The sequence below is a fragment of the Lagenorhynchus albirostris genome, chromosome 1 (genome assembly GCF_949774975.1).
Source record: "Lagenorhynchus albirostris chromosome 1, mLagAlb1.1, whole genome shotgun sequence".
NCBI lineage: Eukaryota > Metazoa > Chordata > Mammalia > Artiodactyla > Delphinidae > Lagenorhynchus > Lagenorhynchus albirostris.
In genome coordinates this window covers 65,956,934-65,983,320 of record NC_083095.1, presented here as the reverse complement: position 1 = coordinate 65,983,320, position 26,387 = coordinate 65,956,934, and the positions used below count along the sequence as shown (strand labels likewise).

Genomic DNA, 26,387 nt, shown 5'->3' with positions numbered 1-26,387 from the left:
GCAGTCAGAGCAAGTCTTCTCAGATGCTAATCAAATTCTCCCTCTCTTCTGCTTCAGACCTGCAGTGACCACCCCCATCGTTCTTAGGATAAAGTCCTAACTCTGGAGCGAGGTGTAGGTGCCTGGCTCTTGGCCACACTCTCCAACCTCATTTCTCAGTTTCCCTATTTGCCTCCAGAGCATTAGCCATCAGCTACTTAGATTTCTCAGAATGAACTGTTCTCTACTGGATTTTATCTGCCAAGAATGTTCTCTGTTCCTCTCAGTGCCCTCTATTCTTTTTCAGCTGGTCCAGTGCCACCCAATCTAGATACTATACCCAATTAGGTAAACCAACAGTACTCTGGAATTTTACATTATTCTTTAAAACTCTAATTCTGTCCTCTTTTTTGAACTCTAGAAATTTTGTTCAAAAGATGTCCACAAAAACTTTAAAGTGAACAATTAGAGTTCTATACTTAAGGACACAGCACCTGCATTCTTCTGCCTCAGCTACCAACTGGCTGCCTGTTACCAATCAAGTAGTTAACCTTTCTGAGCCTCGGTTTCCTCACCTGTAAGATGGGCGCATTGAACTAGATGGGATGTAAGGGCCTTTTGAAGATCAGGTCTGTGCTTCTAATCTGCATGGGAATGCTTCTCCTTTTCAAGCAGATGTATTTAGTAAATGCTGTTTTCTATCTTCTTGGTTCCAATGATAGTGCAGTGGCTGAGTTGTTACCCTTTACTGACTCACCACCCTGAACTTCTCTGGTAGGAAGTTGGTTATTTTTTTGCTCATTCAATGTGATAAACTCTCCGCATTGAGTTCCATTTTTTTCTAAAAGTATAACTTTGTTATTACTGAAGAACTATATGTCCCCTAGAGAAAATTTAGAATATTTAGATAAATAAGACTCAACAATCACAAGTAATCTTTTTAATAATTTTAGTATCTACAAACACTCCCATCTTGCTACATGCATTCTTGTTCCAGTTATTAGATTTACAAGGAGGTTTTACTAATCAGGAAAGTATTTATATCTAAACACAAGATTATAACAACATTTCAGCTCTGTACTTCAGTGTCAAGGAGACAGCCCTTTTCATTAAAACTGTATGGACATGTGAGGAAATGTTGTTTGTTAAAAGTGATTGATTAGCTCCAATAATCAATTGTTGGGGGAGACTTTGAGCTATAGAAAACAGAGAGAAGGAAGAGGAGAGGAAGGGAGGGGAGTGAAAGAAAGGAGAGAGGAGGGAAGAACAAGGGAGTGAAGGGACTAGGGGGAGAGGAAAGAGAAGGAAAAGGCAAAAGAGAATAGTAGTCAAGAAAGAAAGGAGAAAAGGAAGATGGAAGAGAGCGCAGAGTAGGGAGAATTACCTAAAACACAGGCGGCAGTGATGGGAACGTTGAAGTCCTGTGGCACAGGCTGGGCTTCTCACAGAGGCTTGGGAAGTAAGAATGGACAACAGTGGATGTTTCTGTCCTTTGTTTTTCTCTGTGAACCTCAGGGTGAGTCTGCTGAGAAAGACGGTGTGGTGGAGCAGTTCAGAGCTTGAGCCCTGGAGCAAAACTACTTAAGAGCTATTTAATGGCTTTATGACCTTGAATAAATTGTATAACTCTTCTATGCTTCAGCCTCTTCCTCTGTACAGTAGAGACATTTATGAAGATTAAAGGACTACGTAAATTATCAGAAGAATAGTTGGTAGATAGTCAGCACCCAGATGTTTAGTACTGTTATTTATAATACTGGATAGAAAATACCTATAAGTAAACTATTAAATGATCATAATCCTAAACTCTAAAGTGTGAGCATCTTAGTCCTTGTTTGGGATTTAGAGGCAAATAAAGATGATCTGATATGCTCACCCAGTGCCTCTGGAGGATTGGGGGTGCTTGAAACAAGGTCTTACACAGAGCCAGTGAGCAAAGCTGTGTGGGAGAATCCCCAGCTTCACTGCTGACAGCCGCTAAGTATTCGAGCTTGTCTGTGCTTCAGGTTTCTCCTCTGTAAAATGGAGAGCGTGGGAATCTTACAGCATAGAGTAGCTGTAAGTATAAAATAAGTGCCTGGCATATCATTGGTACTCAGTTAATATTATTATTAGTTCCAGTTTATTCCCAATTCTTTTATTCTTTCCTATTTTTATTAGACTTTGATGATATGCATTCCAAACTTGTTTTTCCCTTAAAATTGTCGATTATTTCTTCTTAGAAATCAATAGGGAGCAACTGAAGTTAAAGCCTCTGGATTTGTTGGAGGAAACCCTTTCCCATTATGAGAGTCAGGGATCTTTCTGGGCTCTTCTTTTCCCAACTGAAACCACTGTCATTAGTGTTTGACGAAATTGGGGATTCAGCTCAATTTATCCCTTCCACATGATACTGAGTTCAGAATAGAACTTCCCACCTGGTCAGTTTTAGATAATACCACTCAATGCCCTTTTTATTCTCTCTTTCCAACTGACAGCCTTTATTCTGGGATAATTTTATCAGAAATATTTTAAAATTCTAAAGACATTCCATTCAACCTTTAGAAGAGAAGCTAAATATTTCATAAAACATTTCAGTATTTGAGTTTTCTTGTGGCAACAGGGTTAAAACTGCCTTAAACCATTTCATCTTCTCTTCAGTCTTTCTTCTAAGAGTACACACCGTACCCTCCCTTCTGTCAATTACTGGTACTGCGTTGCATTTTATAGGTAAGGATGTGGGTAAATGTGTGAGTTGGTTGAGTCCAAAGTACCACTTTTAACTCGCTTTGATTTTACCTTGAGCCTCTGTGTCTTGGCGGCACAGTAAGTACACTGATATGCGGTTAGGAAAGGTGCATTACACTTGAGTGCTATTGTGTAAAAAGCTTAATTAGTCATTTCATATAGGAATTCGGTGTATAAGAATTAAGCAAAAATGGAAGATGAAATATATACGTTGGTAGATGTACATATAAAACCTCAATGCATAAGTTTGTTTCTAAGGGGAGTTCTAATTTTACCAGCTGTCAGAGCCTAAATTAAGCTTCCTTGTGGGTAGGGTGAGAGGATTGCGATTACTCATTGGCAACCATTACTAATGTAAAGACTGGCTCCAAAGCATGGGTCCTGTTTTGAAAAATTAAGCCAGATTATTCTTAAACTTGTAGTTGTGTAATAGAGAAATGTGATCCCCTTCGGACTTGCTGATGGAATAAGGAGGTAGGGAAATCTTTGCTAACCTGCAGGTTCAGATGCTGTCCCTGCTACACCGCCTCATGTGATGATCTGAGACAGAAGTCATGACTCCCTCCTCTGCACCCCCAGAGTGGTTGGTGCCACCTCTCATATCGTGGCTGTGAGAAGACTTTTCTCTCCATCTTTCCTGGACACCTAGCAGAGTGCTGTATGCTTAGAGAATAACCAAAAGTTTTTTGAGTGAATGAAATAAAAGATCAAATTGGAACCTGTTAATTAGGAATGGTTTTTAAAAATCATTTATCAAGCCAGGCTTTCAAATATAATTTCTCTTGAAATCCTCACGTAAACCCCAAATGGATATCCCTGTCCCTGTCTTATAGATGAAGAAACTGAAGTTCAGAAGACATCAAGTAGCTCATTTAGTTTATACTGTTAGTAAGAGGTGGATGGAGCCTGGAATAAAATTCAGTTTCGTCTGGTTGTAGCAGCTATTCTCTTATCATTATCCACACTGGTTGATGATAAGCATGTTTTTTTCTCTTTTACTATACCCTCTTCTGCTGCCACAATTAATCCTCATTTAAATGTTTTTCAAGTTCTAATTTCTGCCAGGAACTTAGACAAATTATTAGATCAGCTGGCCCAACTAGATCATTTGAGTCTCTTAAAGACCCTGTGAGGTGGGTACTACTGTCACCCCATTTTACAGATGAGAAGACTGAGGCCCTGAGAAGTAAGGAGACATGCCCAATGCCATGTGCCCAATACCTGGCACATAGTGAATGTTGTATGAGGATTACTTATTGTTTCAGCTAGCATTGTTCAGATGAGGTCATTCACTGAATCCTTTAATCTTGGAATACTAAGAAAGGGGTAAATATTTGTTTTGAATGGTTTAAAAAGTTCAACAGCAGAGGCTGCCCTTTTTTATTTTCAAAAATACAGTGAAAATAGTTCACTTCCTGATCATTTTAAGCAGGTCCCTCTCTGAAGGCAGCTGACTTGATCTGGACTAGGTCAGATTTCACACTTGATTTCTCTGTCCACTGAGAAATGTACATCCTTCTGGGGGTGAACACACACATGTTCACACACACATCCAAACAACAAATACTGAGAGGACATTAGCAATTGAGCCCATTGGCTAAACTATCTCCTGATAGTTGATGAACCAGGGGCCATCTCCTCTGTGATTAAACTGAGTCAGACTCATCTGTAATTAAGGCACTGTTAGAATGGGCTCACTTAAGCATGTAACTGCCTTAAAGTTTTGGTTTAAATTTTCTATAAATTAGAAATGAAATTTACAGTGATTTTTGCTTGCTTTAAAAAAACAGTTTTTTGTTGTGTCTAACCTCATCACCCATCCCCTTTCAGAAAAATTAACAGAAAATAGTGAATGTGAAGGGAGAAGGACTTAGAACGTAGAGTTTTATCTCAGCGGTAAGAATGTGGGAGTGGCAAGAAATGTTTCTTCACCCTCATCTGGGTCAGATAATGTGTCTCTAGGAGCGCTGTTTCTAGAGGGCACCGTGGTACCCTGAGAGGAATAGACTTTGGAATGAGATATGGGTTCAGGTCCCAACCCTGCCAGTGGGCTAGTCACCTTCTTTGACCCTCAGTTTTCTCATCTGTAAAATGACCATAATCAGCACCACTTCACAGAATTGTGTTGACAAGTGTCTACTTCCTGTTGTATACTTCCCCTTTTAGAGAAATAGTTTTCAATTTCAATTTGTTCTAAAAATCATGTAATTCTATAAAAAAATTACCCCTGGGCTTTTAACTCCGTAAGGCGGGGACCATGTCTTGTTTCCTACTATGTCACTGTTTCCTGGTCCCATGTCTGATACAAGGAAGACCCTCCTTTTTGTCCCAGCTGCACATGACAGCTTTGTCAAAGGGCAACAGTAATCACCCACACAGTTTCTAGTTAACCAGACTAGGTTTGTCATAGAAGAGAACTAGTTAGGAAAATAAAAGAAATAATGAGTATTCTTCTTTAAATTGAAGCAGAGTTGATTTACAACGTTGTGTTAGTTTCAGGTGTACAACAAAGTGATTCAGATACATATATTTGTTTTCAGATTATTTTCCATTATAGGATATTACTGGATATTGAATATAGTTCCTTGTGCTATACAGTAAATCCTTATTGTTTATTTTATATATGGTAGTGTGCATCTGTTAATCCTGTACTCCTAAGTTATCCCTCCCCCCCAATTTATGCCTCCCCCCCTTTCCCCTTTGGTAACTATAAGTTTGTTTCCTATGTCTGTGAATCTGTTTGTTTTGTACATAGATTCATTTGTGCTATTTTTTAGATTCCATATATAAGTGATATAATATTTGTCCTTGTCTGGTTTACTTCACTTACTATGATTATCTCTAGGTCCATCCATGTTGCTGCAAATGGCAATATTTCATTCTTTTTCGTGGCTGAGTAGTATTCCGTTGTGTGTGTGTGTGTGTGTGTGTGTGTGCGTGTGCGTTTGTGTGTGTGTGTGTGTGTATATATATATACCACTTCCTTATCCATTCATCTGTCGTTGGACACTTAGGTTGCTTCCATGTCTTTGTAAATAATGCTGCTATGAGCATTGGGGTGCATACATCTTTTCGAATTAGAGTTCTCTTTTTTTTTTTTTTTTTTGGATATATGCCCAGGAGTGGGATTGCTGGATCATATTAGTATTTTTAGCTCTTTTTTTAGTTTTTAAAGGGACCTCCCTACTGGTTTCCATAATGGCTGCACCAGTTTACATTCCCACCGATAGCGCAGGAGGGTTCAGTAATGGGTACTTAACCTGTTATGAGAGTGTAGCTGTTTGCAAGACTAACCTTATATTTTCCTTGCAAATATAACCTTCAAATGTATGTTAACCAGCTGAGGGCTCTAGCAAATTATTTTTCACAAACCTGAAAGTGTACCTTTACATACACTTGCACTGTGCTTCTTAGTCTTTAAAGAGATTGATGCTCTAGAAAGTTTAAGAGTAAGATTTTTTAAAAGCACCTCATTAAGGAACTTTCAAAATGCAAATGATTTGATTCCTCCAGCAAATGATTTGGAAGTGGGAAGTGTGCTGTCAACTGATGGTAGTAACAGGCTAACGGCTGTTCCATTTTCTCCCAAGTTGGATGACCAAGGTTTCTTACAGGGGTTGAATCCTGGCTTGGCTCCAATCATCAGGCTCTCAGAACATGTATCAAATATGAGTATGGCAAGGGGCCCACCGAGGAGGAAACAATTAAGGGGGTAGCCCAAGAGGACTGGGACCTGTGGACTGGTCACCCTCAGTGTGCCCCTGGAGAGCTCTGCAGGGAGTCAGAGAAAGGTAATGGAAGAGGGGCAAAAAGGGACAAGAAGGACACCAGTGGTAGAAAGTGACAGGAGAGAGACTGAACAGATGAGATACAGGAGTCTGAATGACGAAGGCTAAAATGTGGCCTTTCAAAGGTTTGTAATTCAGCCTGTAGCAGTGAGTCGAACGTGTGTCAAATGTGCTTTTTATGTAGTGCAACATTGGATAGTGCCGTGAAGAAAATGTGATTTTTATAGTTGTCTTTGACTCTCCAGGTAAGTACATGGGAACTCAGAATATTAGAGAAACAGACAGGTTAAATACTAAAAATAGAAACAAATTTGGGTATAGACAATTCTGATATGGACAGAGTACATTTCACAGGAAAATCCGGGAACGTGTCCCAACTCTTTATTGCTTGTAAAACTTTTTCTAATGATTAAAATTACCTGAATTCAGTAGGCCAGTGCTTAGACATGCTTTATTTCAGCTGAAATTTTTACTTCAGTGATATTTATCATTTTATACCCAGTAATGTCCAACAGTGTGCTTTACACAGAGTAGGTGCTTAATAAATATTTGTTAAAAGAATGAATGAGTGACCAATATATCTCTTGTACTAGGATTTGATTTATATTACAAAATAAGTAAAATTTTGTATTTTTTTCTCATTTTCCTACGTTGTTACTTATGTCAGCCTCATTTTCCTTCATTCACACCACAAAGCCTTTAGCAGAGCTTCTGAAAATGAGCATCAAATATTCGTTGTCTGCATCCAAATGTGAATTCTCCTGCACATTGCATAGTTCGATATATAGAGTGGAGACTACTTGGTTTCTCTAAGAATAACCGTCTCATGCTATGGGTGGGGATAGTAGTCAGTACACTGTCCACTACACAGAACACTGGTGACAGTACACACAGAAAGGGGCTGGGAGAGGTGGAGAAATAGCAGGTGACAAAGGTATCAAGAATCGGATGGACTACTGTTTCATTTGCTTTCATGATTTCTGTTTATATTTTTGTGGCTACACATGTAAGCAGGAGGGGAGGTGGAAAGCTAAGATTCCCCCTGATAGAGAGGAGTGTCTAGCTTTTTATTACAAGTTAACTCACAAGTTGAGCATTAAAATATTAATCAAAATTAATCAAAAGGTAAATCTGAAAAATGGGTTAAGTTCAATAGGGAAATAGTTCTCAAGCCATCTCAATGAGTTTACGTGTAGAAGCCTGTCCTTTCTCCTTTCGACCTCCAGGTGGTGCTGTTTACCCAGCCATGGCAAGCAGGTGCCCAGCCCCGTTTCCTTCCCCTAAGGTTCACAGCTGGGCTTTCATTTTTTTCAAAATATTTTCAGTTTCCACAGATGTGTTCTTTTAAATGGTCAATAAATTTTTATAACCACTATTTGAAAACTTGAAAGATTGTTGTGAATTGTGCTTCTTAACCAAGAATATTTTTTTTATGTCCAGGACACACCCAGAGTTAGGCGTTTACATTTGTTCATTGGTCCTCTACCTTTCCTTGCTTCTTAGAACCCAGATTCAGTAACAGACATTTGGGCTGTTAGTAGAACTCATCACTCATCCAAGTCCCTTTAAACACTTTTGTAATTCAAAAATAGATTTCTAGTTCAGTTAAGACACCTCAACTCCATGGGCTTCTGAGTAAAGAACACCATCTTTATAGGAGTACTTTTATCCCCCAAAGCCAATGAGTGTTCCTAGCAGACCTGACCTGATTTTTTGGTGAGGCGGCGCTTGCCAGACACCCAGAAATGTTTTGATGATTTGAGGTCACCTTTCCAATGACACCCTGCAGTTCAATCCAAATTCCTCAAAAAAAAGTGTTCCTAGGAAAAAACTAAGAGGGAGTCATGGACAGTTTCTTTCCATTTTAATAGATTTCAGTGGCAAGAATGGTGGGAATTTTGTTGTACAACGTGGAAATAGGATGGGAGTGCAATGGTATCAATTTTACCATCGACAAGGTTTGGAATTTTTAAGATTGGCTTTAAAAAATAACCAGTTAACATGCTTTTCTTGTCCTTTTTTCCCCTTTTCTGTCACAAGGGGTTTGTAAACAAGCTGGATGAATTTATTCAATGGTTAAACGAAGCCATGGAAACCACTGAGAATTGGACACCTCCCAAAGCAGAGACGGATGGCCTTAAACTGTACCTGGAGACGCACTTGGTAGGCAAGATTATGCTGCTCTTGCTGTTAGTTAGGGAAGGATTTTAATGTGCTACTTGTTTGTTTATGGAGAATATCAGTTTTACTTATCAGAAGTCATTATATGCTAATAAACCAAGTTTTAATGGGGTAAACTGCAGAAGCTGAAAATTTACAGGCATTTCAAGTAATACTATGAAATCTAAATCCTCCATATTTCAAGCTATTTTTTCAAAACTTTTTCCATAAAGGTAAGTAATTATTTAAAAATATACCTTAGAAAATTTTACTAGACCTTTGCTCTCTAAAGTGACAATTGAAGGTTTTCCTCTTCTTAAAAAGAAAAAATGAAAGAGGTAATTTTGATGACCATTCTAAGTTTTCTAGAATTCTTGTAAAATTAATGAACCTCTCATTATCAAGAGAGTCTACTTTATCTGTTCTACATTGGGTTATTTTAATAAAATATTTAAAACGATGATCTCCATCATTTTTGCTGCTATGTGGGTTTTTCAGCATATAATTAATACAACTGTCATTACACTGGTCCCTGTGCACAGGGAAATCCATGGAGAGGAAGTAGAAAACACTTGGATGAATATGCTTCTGAATATGTTAGAAGCAAGAATTATAGACTGGGGGACATTTGATGAACCTCATGAGGTTTTTACTGAATGCTTCAAATGGCCAATATCAATTATGAAGGGGTGGAAACCAAGTAGTCGAGTGTGATAAAGCATGAAGAAAAAGCACGTTGTCATAGGAAATGAAAATTCAAGCTTTAAGGATCTCATCTTTATTCCTTTCACTGATAGCATAAAATCGACAAAGGCAATGAACACGAATCCTTGGGTACCCAACTGTGGGGCTGATTTTCTGCCCCTCTTACATACTCAGAATTTGGATTGAGTAAACAGTGTGTGGGAGTCCTGCATGTATGTTAGTTCACAGGGTTCCAGAACGGTTCCCTGTGATATTAAATGAGAGAAGGAGAGAGAGGGAGAAGAGAGAAGGAGAGAAGAGGGGGAAGACAGAGAGGATGTTTTAGTTTTTTGCTGCTTGTGTTTTGCAGTGTATTTTATAACATTGCAAGAAAAACAGCCTCAAAATCCTATTGCTGCATGCAGATGGTCTTGTGAAAGATGAAAAAAAATCACAAAACTTGTAGAGGATGCTTCTGTTTTTAGAGACCTGGGTTGATGGTGTGTACAAACGCCAGTGACCCTAACCACCTCTCTTGTACGTGGGTTTTTAAATACTACCCTTAGCATTCAATCTGTTGAGTAGAGCCTTGATTTTTTTTTTTTAAAGAGGGCATTTCATAATAGCAAGATAAAGATATTCAATGCTTTATAAAGTAAATTGTATTAATTAGAATGTCAACTTTTCACTGGCATTGTTCTGACAGAAATTCTAATCTGTGTTTAAACAGGAGTATATGAACTTTATTTCACATTAAGTGTGCTGTCTTAATTTCTCTTGATTTAATATTTTATGGAAAACACACATTTTGTTTTTGAGGTCCCAGAGGGCATGGGGACACAAAGGGCACTTTAACACTAGACTATTTATTGAAATGAAAGCCAGGCTAGGAGAATATGAACGAAGGTCTCTCCTCTCTTTGGGAGTTGAGTGACACAACCTCTTTGTAACCAACGTGCACTCCTGGTCTCAAATCCGTACTACACAATTCTTTACTTAGCATCCCTGTGTTGGCCTCTGTCTCATTCTAGCCCAACACTATCCATTAGAACTTTCTGTGATGATGGAATATTCTATATTGCACATCCAATGTGCAATAACTAACCACAGCTATCTACTGAGCACTTGAAATGTGGCTAGAGCAACTGAGGAAATGAATTTTCTAACTGTAATTAACTTATGTTTGCATTTAAATTGCCACATGTGGCTTGTGATGACTGTATTCTAGTCCTGTAAATTATGGAACTCTTTACAGACGTAATGAATGGCAAGTATCCAGTACCTGCCTCATAATGACATTCTCGGCCAGAATGTGAAAATCATTATCCCCTTTGCTGTGGATCTCTACCTCAGATCCACAACAAACAGCCCTTCTTAAAATGTTTATCTCTTAAAGAATAACCTTGTTCCCGCCTAATGGTCAACACTTTCTTGAATGAATTTTCTCCACCATCATGTCTGTATTAGTTGGGCTAGAGATAACATGGGAACATCTTTACCTCTGCTTTGTGAATAGTGAGGGACTGTAATCTCCAGATTTGTTCACTGTTGTTAACTCACAATCTCAGGGGCTGAAATTATGAATAATACTGTTTAACAGTTACTGAAGACCTACTGTGTGTGGATTGCCATTGAATGATACTTAAAGACAATTATTGAGTCACTGTTCTACTGCATGCTGTGTCTGCTAGTCTAGATACAGCCTGTTGTTTAAACATCTTTCAAACAAACTCTGAGTTACTGTCTATCTGAGCACAATGTCTCTCTACATATCTCCTGAGCAATATTGTCATTTATATTTTTTATTTTATTTCCTTACTGTGGTGCTGAGTTAATATTAAGTTATTCTTCTCCAAAGAAGGCAAAAAATATCTACCTTTCCATAAAGAAAGTATACAACTAAGTCTAGAGATTTATATTTCTTAGTTCACACTGCATAAGTCATTACTGCTCCTCAATGAGTGGGCAAGAGGTATTTATTTGCAAGATTATCTAGTATGTAGACTTAGGTACATGAGTTTCATTAAACATCTCTATCGAGTCTATATTTTAAACATTAAACCAACAGATGTACAAGCCTCTGAGTCTGGTGTCTCCCCTGAGTTAATAATGTGTTAGAATAGTTGGCACCCTGCAATATTTATTATAAACAAAAGCAAATAAACAATAGCAAAATTTGTACATTTATATTTTGATACTTAATTCAATTATTTTCCATAACAGTAACCAAGGGTTTTCACCAACACAAATCAATTAAACCTTCACAATACCTTTATGAGAGATATGAAGGAGCTTTATTCTAACTGTAAGAAATACTGTGAAATTGCGATGATACATCAATGATTTTCCATGATAATTAATCATCTGCTTGCAACCTGGCTGCTCCTTCAAAAATACAATTCCTATCTTTTTAGAAAATGACATTTGCAGGAAAATGTTTGAATTTTGAAAGTATTGAGCATATTGAACATTGCTCTTTGAAAACCACTTTTAAAATAGCATTGTATACATATGTTCTTGAATGGATTCCCTTCTTCTTCACCTCTGTCCACTTTTTTAACAGCTTCATTGAGGTATAATTGGCATACTAAATTGTATATACTTAACGTAAACAATTTCGCAAGTTTTGACAAATGTATACACCCATGAAACCGTCACCACAGTCAAGGTGGTGAACATATCCATCACCTCCAAAAGCCTCTTCATGACCCTTTGTAATTGCTCCCTCCCTTCCCTCTCAGCCTTTCCTTCATCCCTAAGTAATCAAGGGTCTACTTTCCATCACTGTTAGATTGTACTTTCTAGAATTTTGCATAAATGCAATCAAACAACATGTTCTCTTTCTCTCTCTATTTTTTTCTTCTTTGGTCTGGTTTCTTTCACCCAGCATACTTATTTTGATGTTGTATGTTCCAATTGTTCATTCATTTTTATTGCTGAATAGTATTCCATTGCATAGTTATAGCACAATTTGATTACCCATTCAACTGATGGTGGACACTAAGGTTGTTTCCCTCACCACCATTTTTATTGGCTAAAGAAGCAAAAGTCACCAAAAATTACATGTAAGTAGAAGCATCATAAATAGTTCTTTGCGGACTATTTAGATTTTTTTCCTTTGAAAGAATTTATATTATCTTCAGAGTTAGACTGCTGAAGAGTAAAGCAGCAGAGCATGACAGCAACTTCTCCCTCAAGAGATTACATTTCATGTCCGTTTGCTTCCGAAAAGATAACTGTCATCTCCCAAATAGTTTTTATCCATGCCTAATTCACAAAATGGTACCACATCATATGCAATCAATTGCAAGAAAACAAAGCAGAAGTTTTTTTTTTTTAATCTGTAGCCAATCAGAGTATCTAGTAGGAGAAAGCAAGGTCAAACTGACACCAGACATCTGTGCGATAATTAGGAAAAAGAGCCAAGCATAAAGGCCTGGCTTAAACTTGGGAGATAAATTTGCATAGGTAGCACCATGTCATGTTGGGCAAACATTAACCAACCACATAGAAATAGCCTTGGAAAAACAACATTCTTAATTCAATTTGATAAATGAGAAAACATGGGGGAAATGGTGATGATGAGTTCATATATGTTAAGCACCTGCGAGTGCCAGGCAGTTGTTTATGTGTTAGGAATACATGATGAATGAGTTTCGCTTCTTTCTTCTAGGGATTTGCAATCTAAGGGAGATGACCATAGAATAAATGTAGTCATCTTTGGACCCATAAATGATGAATGTAATATAATTTTGAGCAGTAAACTTCTTGTAGGATAAGCAAAGTACTGTTTGGAGCACAGAACAAAGTTTTATTGGTTCTTCCTCAGAGTAGGGAAGGCTCAGAGAGGTAATTTGATGTAGACCTCACAGGCCATATATGATTTGTTGGATAAAGAGGGGAGGAGAGGAGATGGGAGGAAATTTTATGGGCAAGTAAGGGAGGTGGGGTGAGCCATCTGGTGTGGCTGAGGCTAAGTTGTGTCCTCCAGGTTAGGGCTGGGTGGTAAAAGAGATTGAATGTCCTTTTAATGGATTGAACTTTTCTCTGAGGGCAAAGGGGACTCATTGAAGGTTTGATTTTATTTTAAAACAGGAGAGTGACAAGAATCAACTGTAAATTCCATGGGGGGAGGGTCAGCTTGCTATAGATTAACTGGATAAATCCATGGCTTAAATGAGAGAATAACAATGGGCATAATGGAAAATGGATTGGAGTATAACAATCTGCCCTTGAAGGGTCTGAAATTTTTTCCTCATTCCTTATTGTGTCATTACTCTAAGTACTTATAAAAACAGACTGAATTAAACTAATAATATGACTGGCTAACAAAAGCTCAGTACAGATGTCTTCCTGCCATCTATATTTAGGTATTTATATCATTTTTTTAAAATAGCTTTCATTTATATCATAAGAAAAACAATATACTTCTCACAAAGTTTTTAGTCATACCAGAAAATTTCCCGAAATACATTCAGCTGTGTTTCTTTTGCTTGCCCTTCTGTGTCTACCTGTGTTCCATTTCTCATTGCTTGAAGTGAAGAGATGACAGGCTCTCCGTTTTCCCACTTTCCGGTGCCCACCTCTCCCTGCCTACCCTCCTCTGCTGAGAGGACAGGCAGCTCTGGCCCAAGAAAGCTGAGCTTCACAATACGAGCAGCTACCACATGCCTGTACTCTTCAGTTAACAACAGACACTCGATCGCGCTTCAAAAGCCTGAGCTGTCTCAATTTGGCTGCCACCTCCCCTCAGCCTTGCTGAGTAGGGCTGGTGGCCTCATAGGAGCTTTGAAGTTCCATTTGCTTGTCACCCTTGATTCCTGTCAGTTTAAGGTGAGTAGCTGAGAGTTTAGCAGGGAGAAGCATTACTTCTGTTTGAGGGATTTGAGATACTCGACTCCCAGCCTTGAGTTACTTACTTTGGTAGCTTGTGGATGGAAAGATCTGCTGGAAATTTATAGCACTTAGGCATTTTGAGGTTGATGCCTGGGGAGAGGAGGCTCATCTTGGACATGTGAAAGTCCTGGACCACATTCTTTTGCTCATATAACTTATTCTGTGCATCTAGGAGACAAATAGTGTTGTCTTCCCTTTTCAGTTAAAAAGGATCCCTGAACTGTTCCAAGCACCTGGGAACATACTTTTTGCCTGTCTTAATTTTGAGACTCTTGTTCCCATCATTTTAAAAATTGCTGTCAGAGATTGGTTCAAGGTGGCGGAGTAGAAGGATGTGCACTAACTCCCTCTTGCGAGAGCACCGGAATCACAACTAACAGCTGAACAATCATCAACAGGAAGACACTGGAACTCACCAAAAAAGATACCTCACATCCAAAGACAAAGGAGAAGCCACAATGAGACGGTAGGAGGGGCGCAATCACAATAAAATAAAATCCCATTACTGCTGGGTGGGTGACTCACAAACTGGAGAACACTTATGCCACAGAAGTCCACCCACTGGAGTGAAGGTTCTGAGCCCCACATCAGGCTTCCCAACCTGGGGGTCCGGCAACAGGAGGAAGAATTCCTAGAGAATCAGACTTTGAAGGATAGTGGGATTTGATTACAGGACTTCTACAGGACTGGGGGAAACAGAGACTCCACTCTTGGAGGGCATACACCAAGTAGTGTGTGCATTGGGACCCAGGGGAAGGAGCAGTGACCCCAGAGGAGACTGAACCAGCCCTACCTGCTAGTGTCGGAGGGTCTCCTGCAGAGGCGGGGGGTGGCTGTGGCTCACTGTGAGGACAAGGATACTGGCAACGGAAGTTCTGGGAAGTACTCCTTGGCATGAGCCCTCCCAGAGTCTGCCATTAGCCCCACCAAAGAGTTGGGTAGCCTCCAGCGTTGGGTCACCTCAAGCCAAACAACTAACATGGAGGGAACCCAGCCCCACCCATCAGCAGAGAAGCAGATTAAAGTTTTACTGAGCTCTGCCCACCAGAGCAACAGTCAGCTCTACCCACCACCAGTCCCTTCCATCAGGAAACTTTCACAAGCCTCTTAGATAGATAGCCTCATCCACAAAAGGGCAGACAGCAGAAGCAAGAACTACAATCCTGCAACCTGTGGAACAAAAACCACATTCACAGAAAGATAGACAAGATGAAAAGGCAGAGGGCTATGTACCAGATGAAGGAACAAGGTAAAACCCCAGAAAAACAACTAAATGAAGTGGAGATAGGAAATCTTCCAGAAAAAGAATTCAGAATAATGATAGTGAAAATGATCCAGGACCTTGGAAAAACAATAGAGGCAAAGATCGAGAGGATGCAAGAAATGTTTAACACAGACCTAGAAGAATTAAAAAAGAAACACTAGAAGAATTAAAGAACAAACAAACAGAGATAAGCAGTACATTAACTGAAATGAAAAATACAGTAGAAGGAATTAATAGCAGAATAACTGAGGCAGAAGAAAGGATAAGTGACCTGGAAGACAGAATGGTGGAATTCACTGCCGCAGAACAGAATAAAGAAAAAAGAATGAAAAGAAATGAAGACAGCCTAAGAGACTTCTGGGGCAACAGTAAATGCAACAACATTCGCATGATAGGGGTCCCAGAAGGAGAAGAGAGAGAGAAAGGACCCAAGAAAATATTTGAAGAGATTATAGTTGAAAACTTCCCAAACAAGGGAAGGGAAATAGCCACCCAAGTCCAGGAAGCACAAAGAGTCCCAGGCAGGATAAATCCAAGGAGAAACATACCGAGACACATAGTAATCAAATTGACAAAAATTAAAGACAAAGAAAAATTAATGAAAGCAACAAGGGTAAAACAACGAATAACATACAAGGGAACTCCCATAAGGTTAACAGCTGATTTCTCAGCAGAAACTCTACAAGCCAGAAGAGAGAGGCATGATATATTTGAAGTGAAGAAAGGGAAGAACCTGCAACCAAGATTACTCTACCCGGCAAGGATCTCATTGAGATTCGACGGAGAAATCAAAAGTTTTACAGACAAGCAAAAGCTAAGAGATTTCAGCAACACCAAACCAACTCTACAACAAATGCTAAAGGAACTTCTCTAAGTGGGAAACACAAAAAAAGAAAAGGACCTGCAAAAACAAACCCAAAACAAGTAAGAAAATGGTAATAGGAACATACATATTGATAATTACCTTAAACATGAATGGATTAAATGCTCCAACCAAAAGACACAGGCTCTCTGAATGGATACAAAAACAAGACCCATATATATGCTGTCTACAAGGGACCCACTTCAGACCTAGGGACACATACAGACTGAAAGTGAGGGGATGAAAAAAGTTATTCCATGCAAATGGAAATCAAGGGAAAGCTGGAGTAGCATTACTCATATCAGATAAAACAGACTTTAAAATAAAAAATGTTACAAGAGACAATGAAGGACACTACATAATGATCAAGGGATAAATCTAAGAAGAAGATATAACAATTATATATGCACCCAACATAGGAATACCTCAATACATGAGGCAACTGCTAACAGCTATAAAAGAGGAAATCGACAGTAACACAATAACAGTGGAGGACTTTAACAGCTCACTTACACCAATGGACAGATCATCCAGACAGAAAATTAATAAGGAAGCACAAGCTTTAAATGACACATTAAACAAGATGGACTTTATTGATATTTATAGGACATTCCATCTAAAAACAGAAGATTAACCTTTCTTCTCAAGTGCAAACAGAACATCTCCAGGATAGATCACATCTTGGGTCACAAATCAAGCCCTAGTAAATTTAAGACAGTTGAAATCATATCAAGCATCTTTTCTGACCACAACACAATGAGATTAGAAATCAATTACAGGGAAAAAAACGTAAAAAACACAAACACATGGAGGCTAAACAATATGTTATTACATAACCAAGAGATTGCTGAAGAAATCAAAGAGGAAATAAAAAAATGTCTAGCGACAAATGACAAAACATGACGATCCAGAACCTATGGGAAGCAGCAAAAGCAGTTCTAAGAGGGAAGTTTATAGCAATACAAGCCTACCTCAAGAAACAAGAAAAATGTCAAATAAACAATCTAACCTTACACCTAAAGGAACTAGAGAAAGAAGAACAAACTAAAGCAAAGTTAGTAGAAGGAAAGAAATCATAAAGATCAGAGCAGAAATAAATGAAATAGAAACAAAGAAAACAATAGCAAAGAACAATAAAACAAAAAGCTGGTTCTTTGAAAAGATAAACAAAATTGATAAACCATTAGCCAGAGTCATCAAGAAAAAGAGGGAAAGGACTCAAATCAATAAAATTAGGAATGAAAAAGGAGATGTTACAACAGACACAGCAGAAATACAAAACATCCTAAGAGACTACTACAAGCAACTCTATGCCAATAAAATGGACAACCTGGAAGAAATGGACAAATTGTTAGAAAGGGGGAACCTTCCAAGACTGAACCAGGAAAAAATAGAAAATATGAACAGACCAACCACAAGTAATGAAATGGAAACTGTGATTTAAAATGTTCCAACAAACAAAAGTCCAGGACCAGATGGCTTCACAGGTGAATTCTATCAAACATTTAGAGAAGAGCTAACACCCATCCTTCTCAAACTCTTCCAAAAAATTGTAGAGGAAGGAACACTCCCAAACTTATTCTATGAGGCCACCATCACCCTGATACCAAAACCAGACAAAGATACTACAAAAAAAGAAAATTAAAGACCAATATCACTGATGAATATAGATACAAAAATCCTCAACAAAATAGTAGCAAACAGAATCCAATAACACATTAAAAGAATCATACACCATGATCAAGTGGAATTTATCCTAGGGATGCAAGGATTCTTCAATATACACAGTTCACTTAATGTGATAAACCATATTAACAATTTGATCATCTCAATAGATGCAGAAAGACCTTTTGACAAAATTCAACACCCATTTATGATTAAAACTCTCCAGAAAGTGGGCATACAGAGAACCTCCCTCAACATAATAAAGGCCATATATGACAAACTCACAGCAAACATCATTCTCAATGGTGAAAAACTGAAACCATTTCCTCTAAGATCAAGAATAAGACAAGGATGTCTACTCTCACCACTGTTATGCAACATAGTTTTGGAAGCCCTAGCCACAGCAATCAGAGAAGAAAAAGAAATAAAAGTATACAAATTGGAAAAGAAGAAGTAAAACTGCCACTGTTTGCAGATGACATGATACTATACATAGAGAATCCTAAAGACGCTACCAGAAAACTACTAGAGCTAATCAATGAATTTGGTGAACTACCAGGATACAAAATTAATGCACAGAAATCTCTTACATTCCTATACACTAATGATGAAAAATCTGAAAGAGAAATTAAGGAAACACTGCCATTTACTGTTGCAACAAAAAGAATAAAATACCTAGGAATAAACCTACTTAAGGAGACAAAAGACCTGTATGCAGAAAACTATAAGACACTGGTGAAAGAAATTAAAGATGATAGAAACAGATGGAGAGGTATACCATGTTCTTGGATTGGAAGAATCAATATTGTGAAAATGACTATATTACCCAAAGCAGTCTACAGATTCAATGCAATCCCTATCAAATTACCAATGGCATTTTTCACAGAACTAGAACAAAAAATCTTAAAATTTGTATGGAGACACAAAAGACCCTGAATAGCCAAAGCTGTCTTTAGGGAAAAAAACGGAGCTGGAGGAATCAGACTCCCTGACTTCAGACTATACTACAAAGCTACAGTAATCAAGACAATATGGTACTGGTACAAAAACAGAAATATAGATCAATGGAACAGGATAGAAAGACCAGATATAAACCCACGCTCCTATGGTCACCTAATCTATGACAAAGGAGGCAAGGATATACAATGGAGAAAAGACAGTCTCCTCAATAAGTGGTGCTGGGAAACCTGGATAGCTACATGTAAAAAAATGAAATTAGAACACTCCCTAACACCATACACAAAAGTAAACTCAAAATGGATTCAAGACCTAAATGTAAGACCGGACACTATAAAACACTTAGGGGAAAACACAGTAAGAACACTCTTTGACATAAATCACAGCAAGATCTTTTTCAGTCCACCTCCTAGAGTAACGGGAATAAAAACAAAAATAAACCAATGAGACCTAATGAAACTTAAAAGCTTTTGCAAAGCAAAGGAAACTACAAACAAAACAAAAGACAACCCTCAGAATGGGAGAAAATATTTGCAAATGTATCAACCGACAAAGGTTTAATCTCCAATATATATAAACAGCTCATGAAGCTCAATATTAAAAAAACAAACAACCCAGTGAAAAAATGGGCAGAAGACATAAGTAGACATTTCTTCAAAGAAGACATACAGGTAGCCAAGAAGCACATGAAAACGTGCTCAACATCACTAATTATTAGAGAAATGCTAATCAAAACTACAGTGAAGTATCAGCTCACACCAGTTAGGATGGGCATCATCAGAAAATCTACAAACAACAAATGCTGGAGAGAGTATGCAGTAAAGGGAACCCTCTTGCACTGTTGGTGGGAATGTAAATTGATACAACCACCATGGAGAACAGTGTGGAGGTTCCTTAAAAAACTAAAAATAGATTTACCTTATGACCCAGCAATCCCACTTCTGGGCATATACCCTGAGAAAACCATAATTCAGAAAGACACATTCACCCCAATATTCATTGCAGCACTATTTATAGTAGCCAGGTCATGGAAGCAACCTAAATGCCCATTGACAGACAAATGGATAAAGAAGATGTGGTTCATACATACAATTGAATATTACGTAGCCATAAAAAGGAACGAAATTGGGTCATTTGTAGAGACGTGGATAGATCTAGGGACTGTCGTACGGAGTGAAGTAAGTCAGAAGGAGAAATACAAATATCGTATATTAACACACATATGTGGAGCCTAGAAAAATGGTACAGATGAACCAGTTTGCAGGGCAGAAATAGAGACACCGATGTAGAGGACAAACGTATGGACACCAAGGGGGGGAAGTGGTGTGATGAATTGGGAGATTGGGATTGACATGTATACACTAATATGCATAAAATGGATAACTAATAAGAACCTGCTGTATAAAAAAATAAATTAAATAAAATAATTTTAAAAAGATAAAAATTGCTGTCACCCAGACATTTTACCGATTTATTACTTTATTCTTTTTCTTTAGAATGTGATGACTGTTTTAAAGTAGAATGACAGAGAAATACTGGATTTATTGAGCACTTGCTATTTAGGGTGGTGGCATGCTAAGCACTGAAGAGACAGTTTGCAGACTGCCTTGTACTATAGGGTTTATGCACGATCGAAGGACACCATGTATGGACAAGAGCCAGTGTGTGACCTAACTCACTTGAGCCAGGATGCTGTCACCCACTATCTGTCTCCCTGTATAGACCCATGTGCAGATCTTACTTAGCTACTGTGTTACATGGAATTTTGGAATCTTGAAGCAATTCACCTGGCACAAATGATATTAAGATAAAAGTTTCAGGCCTGAAACAGATCTTTACTCTAGCCGAAAAATGCCTGTCGTATCTACTGAAGGTTGTTGTGAAGATCGCATAAACCTGTTGTAAGTGAGGATGCTTTGTTCATTTTGAGGGAGTTGTGCACACCCCTCGGAGCCCCTGAGAACAGGTGGTGTGAGAATCTCGGGTGTTCCTAGAGAGGTTGAATCTCTCCCCACCTACCCTGCCCTAATGATTCACCTGTGACTGTCACCTCCTTGAGGGACTGCTTGTGTCTTTTTGGTGTCTGCTCTGACACCCTGCCCTGCACATGCATAATAAGTACTAAACAAATCTGTTAAATGAATAAATGAGCACTTGTAAAAACAGTGTTACAACCATTACAGCAGCAAATTATAGCTAATATTATAAATCATCAAACAATAACTGAGAATGTCTGCAAGGTATATTATTTCCTCTACAGTTTCCAAATCAAAATGGACTCTGGTCACAGAGCTTTCTGAGTATTGTCTGGTATATTTGTGACAAGAAAAACACCTATGGAGGGAAAAAATAGGATAGTTTCTTCTGCTTTCAGGGTGTAATTCATCCCCTTTGGCAAAAAACACAAGGAAAATAAAATGTTAACTCAGATATTAGAAAGGTTAAAATTCCACAGGTTAACATTACTATTTCAAAAGATGAAGACTGTATGACTACACAGGATGTTAATGACTTGACATTACGAAATTTATTAAATTTATTTTTAAAGCAATTTGGTTCCCCCTCTCAAATGCATGAAGCATCTGGGAGTTGGAATAGATCTTCCCCAGGCTGCCAAACAAATTTTTAATGAAACTGGAGTCCTTCAGGGATTGTCCTAAATCCACATAATATTCTTAGGTCTTGGTGTTTGCACTGGGACCTGTATATTAACAGATGTATGTGTGAATAATATACTTATATCCATCCATCACCTTGGTGGCTCCACATCTGTAGGGGCTGCTGCACATCAATTATTCCACCGCAGGAGGTAGAGAGATATTTGGGCCAGCATGGACCTCTTTTTCAATTAGGGCCTCAGAGCAGTGTGTTCTGGAAGTGACATGGTCCCTTTAGACAGAACTTCTGCAAATCCATTTGGCCTAATGTGGCCGTGCTAGGAAGTCAATGTGATTACCTGTGCCAGGTGTGGAGGTAGCATGCAGAAAAGCAAATGAAAATTTGGTCACTAAGAGGCACCATCAACATTCCGGATCTCTCCCATCTATCTAATCCTTGAATAAGATATTAGCAAGTCTATCAAAAAAAGAATGCCAGCCTTAGTAAAATATATTTACCTTCCACAAAAAAATGCAACTGCTTGTTTGAAAGAAATTGTGATTTGGTTGAGGAGCTAAATTCACTTTCGAATGCTTGGAAATGTTTTTATTATCTGCGGTTTCAGGAAAAAAAATGTTTCCTCAGGAAGAACAAGGGTTTTTGTCTTTACATCTTAGTGCCTTTTTTAAAAAAAGGAAAACAATGTTTTTATAATGCTTATCTTTTTGTTCATGAACTTGGAACATCTTTCTCAAGAGTACATAGTGCTTTCAATTTTTTAAAGCTTCTGATATTATACGTGGTGGTGTGTTGCATATTGTCGTAACCAATAAATCAATGACAAATGTAGCCGCTTCATTTTGTTGGGGAGATATATAATTGTGGTGGTGGCTGACCATTTATTTAATTATGTGGTAAGTACCATATGATGAGAGGGTAAAGTTAAATTGATGATTTGGGCTATCTCAGCCGGGGTACAGTTTACATGGCAATTACACCGGGATCATCTAAGTGTAATTGGCAAGTAATTTTGTAAGCGAAGGAACATGACAGCTCATTTACATGGCGTTCAATGAGTAAAATTTGGGGACATTTATCAACCACCTCCAAGTGAAGAGTGATTGCACCAATATAGCCCAACATACTATAGGCAGCATTTTGAAAGCTTCGTGGAAGGTTTTTGGTACGAATCTTCATTCATTTGCTCCTTGAACATTTATTAGGTGTGTGCTGTGTGCCAGGCACTGTCCTAGGCATTGAAGATACAAGCACAAATGAAAAGTGAAGTTCTACTTTCAACTCATGGGTGGGAAGCAGACCCATCATCAGTAGTTATACAACAGTGTAGTAAGTAGAGGTTCGAGCTCTGCAGTTACTGTGGCTGCTGAGGAGGGGAAACCAGGAGGCTGGAAGATGGTCCGGGAAAACTTGCTAGCAAGGGTGACACCTGGGATGAATTTTAAAGGATGAGCAGGGCCGAGCCAGGGGACGGGAAAAAGGACTTTTCAGGCAGAGGTGCAAGCAACAGCAGAATCTTAGAGGACCAAGATGACTGATGTGAGCTGGTGCATTTCAAGGCAGACCTGGGACCCAAGAGGCAGCCTTGAATGGGATCCCAGAGACTCTGTAGGTCATGCCGGAGGCTGGACCTTATCCTGCAACCTGGGGAAGACATCGGAGGCATTTAACAAGAGTTGTTTTGTAGACAGAACATTCTGTGTAATAAAATGTTTTTATTGAGCTATTACAATATGCCAGGCTCTGTTCTACAGGTATCAAGGCATTTCATCCTCACAGCAACCCCATGAGATAGGCACTGACATACCCCCCTTTTTACCTTTGAAGAAACTGAGTACAAAGAGATTGCCCCGAGCTACACAGGGGGTGATGGAGGAGCCAGGATTTGAACCCAGACTTGTCCAGCTCCAGAGCCCATGCTTGTCCCCAGCACCCACACCATGTCATTAGTCCCCTTGATATAATCAACTGCAGCCTCCTGTTTTTAAGATACGCATTCCCCACCTCCTGTCCCCGCCGCTAGACTGTGAGCTCTATGAGGCCAGGAACTATATTTATCTTGCTCACAGCCACATCCCTCAAGCTTAGGATGATTGCCTGCACCTTCATAGGCATGCCACAAATAAAGAAAAAAATGTAGTTTTGAGGGGGTCATGACTGGAGGCTGTTGAAGTCAGCCTGGCAAGGGATGATGATGAGGGCCTGAATCTAAGGCAGTGTTAGTCGATACAGAGAGGTGAGGATAGAGAAATAAATTGTCAGGGCTTGGTGACTGACTGGACGTGTGGATTTTGTTGGCATATCCTCACAGTGTTTCTGATCTCCAACTCCTACGCTGGAGAGATGACTTGGCAAAGAATCCGAAGCTGAGGGAAGCTTGTGCTCCTATTCACAGAGCTCTCAAATTCCTGAGAAGAAACGTTGCGGACTCAGGATGAGAAGTTAGAAGAAACTTCCCTGGAGATAGTTAAAAATAGAATGAACACATCTGCCTGGGATGTGGAGGGACAGAGCTGCCCTAGGGTAGATGAATAGTTAGACGGCCTTTGGGATTTTTCCCGCTTTGAAAATTTTCTCCTTTAGAATAAAAATTCTCCTGAGCCACCTGTGCTTAACTGTGTGGCTTAAAGATAAAATCGAAGTGTCCAAGAAATGGAAAATATTGAGTCCAAATGCCTGGATTGTAGGTAAAGAAACAGAAGCCCAGAAGGGTTAGATGACTTGTCCAAGGGCACACAAAAGGAAGACTCAGATCACTGGTCTCTCAGTCCCCTGCTCTCTGGACTCTCAGAGAGCAGCATCTGTGTTTGGGTGGCCCCCTGTGCTGGGTGGTGGCCCCAAAGCAAAGAGAACCTGGTATCTGTACTTGAGGAGTTCAGAGAGCCTCAACAGTAAGTGCCACAAAGTACCAGTTGCTACACAGAACATTTGGAAAATAGAGAAAATGAATTTTAAAAGTCTATAATGATTTTTCTTTAGCCCCACTCATTGCCAAGCACTGCTTCAATGCTTTACAACCATTGTCTCTAATTCTTACAACTTGGAAGTTAGATAGTATTACTTGTCATTTTGTGTTTCAGAAAGCTAAAGCCCTGAGAATTCATTCCATAAGACCAGGCTATGTTAACTCTAAGTCCTACCCTGCACAAGTGGTGTTAACATTTTGTTGCATTTCCCTATAGTCTTTTTCTACACACTGGGACTATCCATTTACATAGTTACAGTTTAATCATGGATACAATTTGAACTTTCATTTTTTGGCTTGTAATGTGTTCTATCTATTTTTCATGTGATTTCGTAGTCTTCATTTTAATGGCTGTATAATGTCTTATCAAGTTTTTCGGAGGTTCTTAATCAAAAATATTTACTCATGAAAATCTTTCCATTTTTGGCACATGTGGCATTTGGAAGGTATATTTTCTATTTTGAGGACCATCTGACCATCCTCTATGGATGGCATTGGGCAGAGCAGGAGAGAAACTGCCAGGCTGTGCACAGCGGATCATGACTTTCTTCCCCACCAAGAGCCCCTCTGGGAATGCAGGTTGGTTCTGGGCACAGCTCAGATGGAGCCCGGGTGGAGACGGCCTAAGGCAGATAGCAGGTGACTTTTCAAGCCTCTGCTTTTCTGACTGAACACACGTTCCTCCTCCTGCCCTTGTGAAAAAGCAAGTTTTCATTTTCTTAGGGTAGTAAAAATCTTTTGTGTGAAGAAAATGTGTCATCAAGTGTCTTATTCATCAGCATATATAGCATCTCTTTAAAATGACAGTGGGAGTATAAGTTCATCAGTTCAATATGTCTTTCACATTTGGAGACTCCTGACTAATAAACCTCTGGTATTTATCATCAGAACAGCCAAAGAACTAAAATCTGACACATGCTGTTCTCACGCACTGAGAAAAACTTAAAAAGACAGAAGATTTTCTCCATTTTTCCTTCTTCCATTCATTTAGAAGAAAAAACATACCTTTTTTTAATATAAAAAAATATGAGCATACAGAAACATCTGGCCTCCATTACCATAGCAGCCTCCTAAACGGCCTCCTTGTCTGCCCGTCTAAAGTCAACTCTGTATAAAAGCCAGAAAGATGTTTCTAGAACACAGAACTGTACCGGTCACCCTCCCGTGTTGTTGACCTCTTCTTCCATGACTCTTATGGCTCTTGGAGTAAAATGCCATGTGTAGCTGCAGCCCCCACACCCCCTGCTTCCACCTTGTCCCAGCCATACCAAGCTGCTTCTGGCTCCTCTATTCCTGCTGCAGTAAAGCATGTCTCCAGCCCCACATGCAAATCAATCCTTTCTTCCCAAACTCCCTGCCAGCCTCTGCAGAACCTGGTTCCCAGCTTGAGCTCCCACAGCACCTATCTAGCACTATCACACTCATACGGAATATAGCCTACAATCTTAGTTTTACTTGGCCTGCATGATACTTTAATTAAAAAAAATTAAATCTCATTGGGCATGCATATCACTGTTCAGTTTAAGGCCCTGCCACTCTCTGTTATACATCAAACCCCAATTACATATTTATTCTGTGCTGGGTCATATAAGGCTACTTGCTTTTGATCTGTTTTACCCAACAGACTATAAGTGGTGTGTGCTGGAATTGGGTATTGTTAATTTTTGTGTCTATAGGCCTGGCAGAGACTGCTCAATAAATATCTGTTGTATTAATTTATGCTTTTTTTAAAAGCATATATTATGTCGGGAGAGATGCAGTAACTCTTTTTGGCCTCTCTGTTCACAAACATTATAAAATTCATGGACCTCAGTGGACCTGGCA

The 26,387-nt window shown here is 39.0% G+C and overlaps 1 protein-coding gene across 1 annotated transcript in view; it reads left to right on the top strand.

The window, feature by feature from the left end:
• The window catches only part of AKAP6 (A-kinase anchoring protein 6), a 373,547-nt gene that overhangs the window by 116,548 nt on the left and 230,612 nt on the right, over positions 1 to 26,387 (top strand). Inside the window, exon 4 of the mRNA XM_060143847.1 lies at positions 8,535 to 8,657. Coding sequence (XP_059999830.1) covers positions 8,535 to 8,657 — 123 coding nt within the window. The remainder of the gene's footprint in view (positions 1 to 8,534; positions 8,658 to 26,387) is intronic.